This window comes from Anopheles nili, chromosome 3, assembly GCF_943737925.1.
Source record: "Anopheles nili chromosome 3, idAnoNiliSN_F5_01, whole genome shotgun sequence".
Classification (NCBI taxonomy): Eukaryota; Metazoa; Arthropoda; class Insecta; order Diptera; family Culicidae; genus Anopheles; species Anopheles nili.
In genome coordinates, this window is record NC_071292.1 from 22,101,614 (window position 1) to 22,111,885 (window position 10,272).

General features: G+C 49.2%; 1 protein-coding gene across 1 annotated transcript; it reads right to left on the reverse strand.

The window, feature by feature from the left end:
• Positions 1 to 2,884: 2,884 nt before the first annotated feature.
• On the reverse strand, positions 2,885 to 8,721 carry LOC128723903 (uncharacterized). Its single transcript, XM_053817667.1, has 3 exons — positions 7,898 to 8,721; positions 7,621 to 7,823; positions 2,885 to 2,907 (listed from the first exon to the last, which is right to left on the reverse strand). The coding sequence occupies exons 1-3, from the start codon at positions 8,719 to 8,721 to the stop codon at positions 2,885 to 2,887; spliced, it is 1,050 nt and encodes a 349-aa protein (XP_053673642.1).
• Between the last annotated feature and the right edge of the window lie 1,551 nt (positions 8,722 to 10,272).

Below are 10,272 nucleotides of genomic sequence, written 5' to 3' on the forward strand. Positions count from 1 at the left end.
CCGTGCGGGTGTGTTCACGGACGTCCCGCGATCATCGATTACACCCGGGCCGTTATCACTCGTAGGTTTTCCGCGATGTCGACGAACAATTGCGCCTCCTCGAAACTTGCCGCACACTTGACTTCGAGGTCGGAATCGGTGGTGTTGTGTTTTTTTTTTCTCTTCTCGTTTTACTGGTCACTCCTCTCCCCGTTTGTCTCGATCCTCTTTAATGATCGTTTCTCGTATCCTATTTCAGCTCGGTTTTTTGCACGTTTTCTGGCGCTAAGATAGGCGATTATGTTTTGCTGTAATTATCGGTTTGAGAAGTCGTTTTTTACTTCTTCCATTGCCCTCCCGTTTTCTCGCTCTTTTCAGCCCGTTCGTTCAGCTGTGTTGTTATTTTCTCCCATACCCTTCCTGATCTTCCTACCCTAGCTGCCTAAAGCATTTGTGGAGCGAACCGGGCCGATGGACGGCTATTTTTCATTCAACTTCTCGATCCCGTCAAAATCACAGTGGTGAGCGCACCGTTTTCGGCCTCTTTGCGATCGCGCTGGACGTTTTGCCCTTCACCACACACCGATACACACAAACACAAACACCAGCTAAAAATATACACAGACACACGTGCGCTTAGGAGGCCCAAACGCTCGATCCCTAACGCTCTATCCTCCGATCGATCGGTAGATTATTGTTACGAGCGGTATCCCTATTTTTCTTGCCTTTCCCAGCGTCCACCGCACTTTCGAAGCCGTTCACGTTATCGCTCGCTCTCTTTCATTTTGCCCTGTCCCGGTTTGCTCTGTCGTCGCTTATATTTTTTTTTCATCTAATAGCACCTTCGACCTCTCCACCCGTGCACCATTCTCATCTGTTTGAATTTCTTTTCTGCCCACTGGTGGCTCCTTTATTCGCTCCGTTCGTAACAGCACCGCCTTCACGCGCAGCGGCGTCTCGAAAGGATGGAGGAAAAAGGCAGAGAGTGAGAAGGATAGAGCAAATGGAACTGAGAAAAAGCACACCCGTTCCCAATTTCCCGTTCCCAGCCCGGCTTAATCCACCATCAAAAACCGTCGCACGTCCGTTTCTCTCACAGGTTTCCCTCCGAAAGCCCTACCGGAGCCTATGATTTATAATGCTTCATTTGGACGGAGGCCGAAGAACGAGACCCGGGTAGCTTTCGTAGCTGCGTCTCGCTCAAACGCAATCCTTCACTCTCCGTGCGCTTGTCTGCGCTGGGTTCTGGCTGGCTGGCCCTTTCTTTCAGCCCTTTCAAAAGCACCGACTGGGATAATTTGAACGTTGTCACTATTGTGGCTCGCTTTCCGTTCCTTTCTATTGCGTGCTGTTCGGTTTGTTGATGCTGCCGTCGCTAATGGCTCAACTAAACCTGCCCTACAGCGAATGGGGGTCACGCGAGCCCACTCTCCAAACGTTTGTTTCTACGTTTGTTTTGTACCGAACTAAAACAAAGCGCCTTATAAGGTGCTGCACCGGGGAGAATGGATCCCGGCAGGGATGCTACTTTGCGTCACCACACCACTTGTTTGAATGTAACACAATTTGGCATCCTTTCAGTGCAAGTTGCTCTTGTATCGCGGGAGACGACTATCGTCTCCGTTTTATTTTTTCACACACAACCTTTAACATGTACACACCTTACTGCACTAGCTTTCGGTTTACGGTTCGCGGCTGAGATAAACAGAACCAAACTTAGCCACCATTGCTGGAACAGTTCTCCAGTGCCTTCACACTAGCGTGACGCATTCGCAACAACACACGCGCGCTGCCATCGTCAGCGAAAACTTTCTCGATTCTGAAGCCGCGCACGGGACCGATCAACGATCGAGCCACCGTTGCAAGCTTTTCTCTCCCATTTCCACAGTCTCTCTCGATCGCCAGTTGTGTTGGTTCTCTTATTTTCTTCCCATCGATCGGATCATACACACACACACACACACCGTAGATCGCTTGAAACGTAAGGAAGAGCAACTATCCAAATGACCTGCTCGGAGTGGACCAACACTCCATTCCATGCCACTAGAGTCGACCAGCGACACAAGCGCGCGTGTAGTTGTGTCGAGAAATCGAAAGACTTGTCCGCGCGATCAAGCGACGAACCTGGTGCCCTAACGGCGGTGTAAAGCTTCGAGCGAAATGTAAGGATTGTGGAAGCTTACAACGTGATGGGAAGGTCGTGGAGCGAAAATGCCAAAAGATTTATTCATGTTCTCCCGTTTGCATCCCTTCGGATCTTGCCCGTGTCTCGAGGCGAGCTTTTGCTCTTACCCACACCCTACTCGCTCTCCTTCTTGAGGTTCTCTTTCTCGCTTATTTGTGGCGTGCACCCGCTCACGTTTCTGTTCACTCACGAGCGAGATGTTATCCGCATGGGTCCGCAGGTCTTTTGCCTGGCACGAAGGGTTTTGCGTAACGTTCTCCTGGGACGTCTTGTTTTGAACGAGGCAAACGAGCGAACAGAAAGAAAAGGAAAGACATGATGGCAGCAGCATGATCAGAGTGCTGCACTGGATGCAAATGCACCGCCGCGATGTCGGTGTACCGAGGGGAAATTAAAATACTGAACGATTTTTCCATTTATCATGATCGCGTGCATCTTAGGGCAGCAGAACAAAATCGTTGGAGTTAATTTCTCGCTGCATTCGTGCCGGCCTATTCGTCGGTATTTCGTTTTGCTTTCATTTTGTCGTGCCCTACCGTGGAATTGCAGATTTTATAAATAAATATTTTATGGAGTAGGACGAAGAATAATTCGAATAACCAGCTCATAGAAGAAAAGGTTAATTAGACTTCTAGTGAGATTTTGTACAGCAGTGTATTAATTTGAGCTCAAATAGAACCATCCGCTTTTGTGTAACAAGTACTATTAGTGTAGGAACTATCAGTGTCCCAACTGTGTTAAACCTAAAAAAAAGTTGGTCAAATTTAACCCAGCATCCGCACAGGTGTTCATCGGAAAGCTCGGTCATACCTTGAAAAGCTCCCGAGTCGAGTGAACTCCTTGTGGTCATTTGCGGCTCGCGAAAGGAAGTGAAGAATGGAAAAGAAACGCCACCATTCAGCTCTGGAGCAACGTGGAAACCAGCAGCGTCCGTCAGGGAGCACTTGTGTGCGTGTATGCATGGTTTCGTCCATTTCCGAGACCTTTCCAAGAGTTCCGCTTCAATACAGGTTGCCTGCGCGGTGAAACACACGCGTAAACGTTCGGTCAAGTGAGCAGGTTTTTTATTTATATTTTCACGTGCTCCCTCTCTGGCTCACAGTTGCGTGTGTTTTCCTCTCACACTCACGCTTTCGGCAGGCATCAGACGAAAGTTTATGTTGTGAGGCATCCCCCCCCCCCCCCCCCCCCCCGTCCGAAAAGGCTCGTTTCAGGCGAAAGAACAGCTCTAAGGAAACATGAACGCAGCAAAGGAAGAAAAAACAACAATACCACTACCTATCGGTCCCGAACATGGGTTTGTGCAAGCCGTCGTCTCTGTGGCTGATTCGGCGGAGAAGGAACCTGTTTCTAAGCACCACGGCTGGGTCATTTGAATTCCGGGCCGTTTCTAATCGTATCGAAAACCTTTCGCCGATATTTAATTAGGAGAAAACGGCTCCCCAATCCGTGGGCAGGAGCATCCTAGCGGGTCAATGATGGGGATTGATCGATTATTTCGTTACTGGGGCGTGTGGCAAGGGCAAGGGTGAGGATCCGGCACGAACCGACCCCGGAGGTGTGTTGTGTTCCTTTAATGGGCGAATTTAACCTGATTGCATCACCGTGTGACCCCTTGGCCGCCCGGGCGTGGCTTTCTGCATTATCAATACGCGCCCTTCCGTGGCATGAATGATGGGGCCCGATTCGGGAACTTGCCGTCTGAAACAACCACCGGCCATGAAACTTACCGCCAAGCCAAGGAGAAGGGGGCAAAAAAAAACCACGAATAAATAACAACATCACCCAGCGAGAATGCATTTCCCCGTGGCAGAGATTCGTGCGCACAATGTACGGGGCAGGACCGGAGAAATATCGCTTGCCAAAGGCTGGTTCTCATTACACGAAAAATTACCTTCGCAACAATGTAGAGAGTCCTTTTTTTCATGAGGCAGGGATCCCTTCAGCTCCATCCTCCTAGCGGATGGTGCCCTAAGATGGAAACAATGAGCGTATTCGGGATCTTTTTGTACGTTGCTCGTAATTTTCGAGGACTTATTATCAGCGGTTGCAATCATCGAAACGTTGGCGAGACGACGGCAGCTTCGGTGTTGAGGATGAGTCGTCTCCAAATGAAATCACCTCTCCAGCAACGCAGACACGTTGAAAATAAAAAAAAAACACATTGTACGGAGGTTTTGCTTGCCGAGGGGCGATTGCTGAAGGCGCGGAATGCTTTTGTTCGAAATGGAGCTTGCCTCAGTGAGCACCCACTCCTTCGTGGATCGCCCGATCGGTGATTGTATCTCAGATTTATTATGCTAATTCATAATGTTTTGGGTTAATCTGTCCATTAGGCTTGCGTGAAAGTGGCAGCAAGTGGCAGGTCCAGCGGTGCTGATGCGATTGGTGAGCGCCTTCGAGAGAGAAATGTGTCTGATAATGGCTTATTGTGCCGAGTGGATTTGCAAAAGTGCAATTTCTTTTCATTGGTCAGGATCAGCACAGGGATTGTATGTTAGCATATTTAACACTGCTCGCATGTGGCGTGACCATTAAGTTGAGAAACCGCGAACGATGCTCAGAAATTCCACAAATTTTCGTTGCTTTGGGTAAAAAAATCTGGGTATGACATCTCATTGAAACCATCGAGCATTGAAGCTTAAATATCAATATTGTGCTTAGATCAAGTGTTGTTGTAAATTTTTGTTATTCCAGGGATTGTTTAAAAAACAATTTCAATAGTTCGAAATATTCAGTTCAATATTCAGTTTCAAAAAATACTGTCATAATAGTTTGGTTTCAGATAACTCTTGAATTTGAATAATGAAAAATATTATGAATTAAATTGTGAATTCAAATAATACCTGCTTTCATAAATTCGTTAAATTGAATGATCGTATAGCTTTTAAATTTGAAATCAAGCCAAAAGGGTCTAAAAGCTTTCGTTATGTTTCGCCCATCGAAAACGGAAAGCTTTTTTCCACCAGAGCTTTCATGCTCGGTATAAAGCTCTCCTTATTCGTTATATGCTCGTTATGCTTGACGATGCTTTAAGCACAAATTTTAGTACAAGGATTTAGGCTTGCTGAGCGACAGCAGAAATATTGTAAAACCGAAGAAGGCGTTGCTGTTACTCCCAACAAATTTGTTGTATTGTTTAACAGCAATATTCACGCTGTTACCCAGTACCCATGAATTGCATCTTAGTCAGTTCGTGGGTACTGTTGGCCTGCTGCTGTGGTGAATTTTATGTACTCTCTAGAGAAGGAACGCACGGGACACTATCTTCACGTGCGATCTTGGCCATTCCACAAGCCATTCCGCACAATGCGCTTATCAACGTTGTTCTCACCCGCGCTACATGCAATCGTTATCATGTTTATCTCATTAAAAAGATGCTCGCTCTACATGCGGCCAAAAGCTTCGGCCCTTCTCCTTCAACTTCTGCGTGCACTCGATGCCAACGGCTGAGCCTTGTCGTCCAGCCGGGTTCGTTCGTTCGCACCACGTTCGCATTATCACGCTCCGAGTTTGCTCGGTTTCCCTCGCCTTTTATTCGCTCGCTCGCGTTATGCACCGAGCGAATGGGGTCCATTTTCTGGTATTTCACGAATCATAAATTTTAATCGCGCCAGGCATACTTATGTTAATCAAAATTGAATTTAAACCGATAACATCGCTCACTTGCAACGTATAATTGGGTGAGCCCTTTGGCGTTTTCGCATCGTTCCGAACCGGCCACATGCAGCGAAATGTGGTTTATTTTTATGCTTGGTTTATTTATTTTTCCCAACATACAACGTCCTTACGCGATGCAGCACCACCGGGCGATCGTGAGGATCTGCACGCGGCAAAATGAATTGTTGAAAATCACTCCGATTCGAGTGCAAGAGACGATGAAAAAAAGCACACACACACACACAGCTGAGACCAGTGAATGAAAACAGAGGAAATGGGTCCCAAGCTAGAGTGAAGAAGCGGTTGCAAGGAGAAAAAACGATCTCCCGGTGAACGGATGGAAGAAAAAGGAGCGAAAAAAAAACCTTCAACCCCCCAACGATCTGACCGGTCGTGGAACCATCGCAGACAATCGAAAGCGTAAACTCACTCTTCAAAAATCATGAACGATGAAGGAAAAATTACCTGCCACGGAACTGTTAATACAACTTAAATTATCATTTTTTGTTCCTCCACGATGCCCTCTCACCTGGATCCGAGAACGTGCCTCGTGCTGGCACATGCTGACCGACTGTCGATGCCCATTCTGTCATTCGAAATCGTCTCATCAGGAGCCTGACGAATGGGTGCTCCATCGAGAAAGATTCGACGATTTCAGATCGCAGCAGACATGGGGTGCGTTTTGGGCTGTTGTCAAACATAATGATAACTTGTCAACCACACAATGCCAGCCGTAATCGCAGGAAAATGAATTATTTAACGAAATAATCATCATCGTTTAGGGGTAAAGGCAGATCGAAATAAAATGTGAACAATTTTGGAAGGGATTATAGGCTGAAGGAACACAAAAATCAAACCTGCTTGCGAGATGGATTCTGAACGATCATCTTCGCGCGTAAATGCTCTAAGGGAAATACCGTTGAAAGCACATCTTACACCTCGTCATACATGCTGCATGTTGTATGTTTGTAATCGATCATCAGCGAACGTTCGTTGTCACTCTCATCATTCCACCAAAGCATCATCTCTCTGCCGAAAAAGTGCATCGATCATTCCACCGAAATCAAGAGTCCTCTTTTCACATGGCGGCGCTTTCATCGCAAGCCAAACATCTTCCTTGGTTGGGTGATGGATATGTCGGCGATAATATGCTCGTGAGCATGGGAACGCAAATGAAGGCCGCAAGGTTTGCGATGCCGCGATGCTTTGTTGAAATTCCATTCGCAAATATTGACTGGAACGTGCTGACAGGACGCTCCCATCAGCACCCGAATGATTGACGTGTGGCGGCCGAGGCGCTGTGGTAAAGCGGTCCTGAACCTGTCAAATTAATCTTGCCAAAATTCATCCAATCAAATTGTGGCAAATTTCAAACCCCGGGTTTGGACTGACCTTACGAAAGGGGATTTACATTTACCGCAAGATATTACTGCATCTCCAACAGGAATTTTGGTTGGTGAATGTTCTCTCAAAAATTTCACCCCCTTCTGTAAACCTTCTTGAGTCAACGCAAAAAGTTTGGGACCTCCAGGGGCTTTTTTTTCTCAAGTCAGCTCCCAGTGCGAGGCGAAGAAAAATCCCACCAGCTCCCGGTGCCGGTAATTAATTACGACGTTTCACATTTCGGACATCGCTTGGCTTCCCTGGCGTTTTGCTGGCAACCGGCGTTCGGTCGATGATCGGATTAATTTGGTCATTAATTTCAATTTGGGAGCAAAAAACCTCCAGCACCCATCATGACGCTAGCTCACGACGCACGTGGCACAAAATCGCGTGTTCGAAAGCACAATACTCACCCGCGTTTGGACGTCGCTTTTTGCCTGCACGGTTCGGCACGCTGTAGATGGGTCCGGTGCGATCACCAGCAGCAGGAAGAGTCGCTGTGGCACGCGAAGCCGGTCGATGCATCGGCGGGGACAGACTCTTAGGCTTCCGGACTTCGTCGATGGGCGTTCTCGCGCGAGATAACGGAAATGACGCCGGTGCTGATGCGGTTGGGCTGTGGAGAAAAACATGAAATAGATCCTCGGTCAGTTGGCCACGTAGCTCACTTGTTAACGCATGCAAACTCACTTCATGGCCGTTTTGTACTTGCAGAAGAAGTCAGGTCGCATCCGATGGCGTACCAGGAACAGTTCGCACGCGCGCAGCACATCCACGTTCGTCCTTATGCCACTCCAATTCGGCTCGGTACGCTTACCGGTGATGCTGAACGGTCCGAGAGCTTCACCCTGGAACTCAGGAATGTTGTTGAAGAAATCGGACGTCTTGTCGTAATCATCACCAGGTGTTCCGGTAACTGTCCACCTGCTGGTACCATTTTCCGGAGGTGCTGGTGGTGCCGAACGTCGTCTCACTGGTAGGCCTTCCTCGTCGTCACTCGAACCACTCGTGTAGCTGAGACTACTTCCATGGGAACTTGCCGAATCGAGCCCAATGCCCCGATCAGTTTGATCCGACCGCGTGGGTTGATCCTTGCTCCGGATTGGTGGCGCCCTCTGGCTGGTACGCGAGCGACATCTACCGGGACCGGGCGTATTCGTGTGACTTCCAGCAGGTCCACTCCAGAGACTATCCGCATCCGCCGAGGATCGCTTGCCACCACCTGGCAACCGCACGTCCAACCCCTGGGTCCGTTTGGCTCCTCCATCACCTGAGCTACCAACGCCTGAGCTACTGCCTTCAGCGGCGTCCTCGGACGCACCGGTGCCGAATTTCATCTCATTATTCGCGAGCACGCCCGCCAACTCCTCACCCACGCCGGCGTATAGCTCCTGCAGGCGGCATAATCGCGGGAAAGCTCCACCATCGTCGTCGTCGTCGTACGGTGCTGCCGACCGGCGCAGACGCTCCTGGCGCAGGTTCGCCTGCTCGTACGTTTGGTCCGGCAGCAACATGTCACCATGTCAACTGGCCGGCGCGGAACTGGTTTGACCGTTTGTCGTTTGCCTTTCGAGAAGGGGGTGGTAGAAGGATCACCAAGGGAAGTTGATCGATTGGCGGAATCGGGGCCCTTTTTCGGGTCTCAGCTAAGCGACAGGACGGGGGTGGGTTTGAAATGGAGGCGGGTGGTTGAAATATTCCACCCCTCGTGGCCCACCCAGCCCAGCAAGGATCCACCGTGTTGCAATCGAGGGGCAATCAGACGAAAATGTCGCCTCAAATTTTGCGCCTCCCCATGCCAGTCGGTTGGCCAAGCTGACCGAATCGTGTGGCAAAAGGAGCGAGAGATAAAAAAAACCCTTACACACACACACACGCGTTCGCACGCACGCACAGGACAATCGAGTAACGAGTTGGCCACGTCCGGATGCCTTCTTGAGGCAATTGTAAATTTCACTTGCCCCGAACGCGCTCAGTTGGAGCAGACCAGGCGCGAACCGTGGACAATTTGGTGCCGTTCGGGTGAATTTTCATTCCGCGCGCTTTTCCCGGAGCCCGGTTTGGTGTGTTTGTTTGCTCAGGGGTTTGTTTTTTTTTGTTTTTGATTTCGATGACAGCGTTTTTGGATGGTTTTGTTCCACTCCACCTTGGCTTCATACGCTTGGCCCACTGCTGCAAAACAGGTTCCTCGTGATGCGACCCTTTTCGGTGGCTGCTGATGGATTGTCAACCCTGTGAAGACAAGAGACGAAAGCGAGACGAGTTGGCGGTTAGTATTTTGGGGCGTTTTTATCCATCGCCTCACCGCAACCCGATGCTGCGCCTCTGGGCGATGCGGATGGGACGTTTCCGTCCCGACTTTTGATGATACGTTTGCGACGATGCGCGTTTTGTTCTTCCGGAAACGTCGACGATTTGTCGGCGGTTGGTTGGTGAAGTTTTGGAGCGAAACGAAAAAAAAGAACGCTGGGCCACCCTTCACGGGCTGGGATTAATGGTTAACACGATACGACAGCCGTTAGTTGCGGACGTCATTCGTTGAGCGTGGAATAAATCGCGCCCGATGACACGGTTGACGTCCAATGCGTGCTTAACACCACCTAAACGATCACCGTATAATTTTTCTTCTTCCAACCGCTATCTAGCGGGAATTAGGGCCAGTTCTCAAAAAAAAGACGAACGCTAGAGAAGGAAAATAATTAGAAGACTCCAAAGGAAGACGAATCTCTGGCAGGTGAGGGTACGAATTAAACCAAACGCTTCTATTATGATGCTTCTCTGCCCACAGAGCCCACGATGCAGCTCGATCGAGCAATAACTTGTGGCATTACACACTGACCCGCCCGCAATCGCTACCAACGAAAGCAGCATCATGCCAAGACATTCAATCCTGCCCAGCCGCTCGAGCGTAATGCGAGCGTAATCCATTGGGAAAATGAAGATATTGTGCCGGCCCCAACAAGTTAGGCCCGTGGCGCAGCAACTCAAGAACGCACCGAGAATGAGAAGTGTCATAATTATTCCCCATCAATTTCCAGCCGCACCGGTTCCCGGCGATCCGAATC

Excerpts from the sequence above, each read along its gene's own strand:
- LOC128723903 (XM_053817667.1), bottom strand. The coding sequence starts at position 8,721 with ATGTTGCTGCCGGACCAAACGTACGAGCAGGCGAACCTGCGCCAGGAG. Across the intron at positions 7,824-7,897 it reads AAGTACAAAACGGCCATGAA|CCCAACCGCATCAGCACCGG; the intron begins GTGAGTTTGCAT and ends TTTTCTCCACAG. Across the intron at positions 2,908-7,620 it reads AAAGCGACGTCCAAACGCGG|GTTTAACACAGTTGGGACAC; the intron begins GTGAGTATTGTG and ends ACTTTTTTTTAG.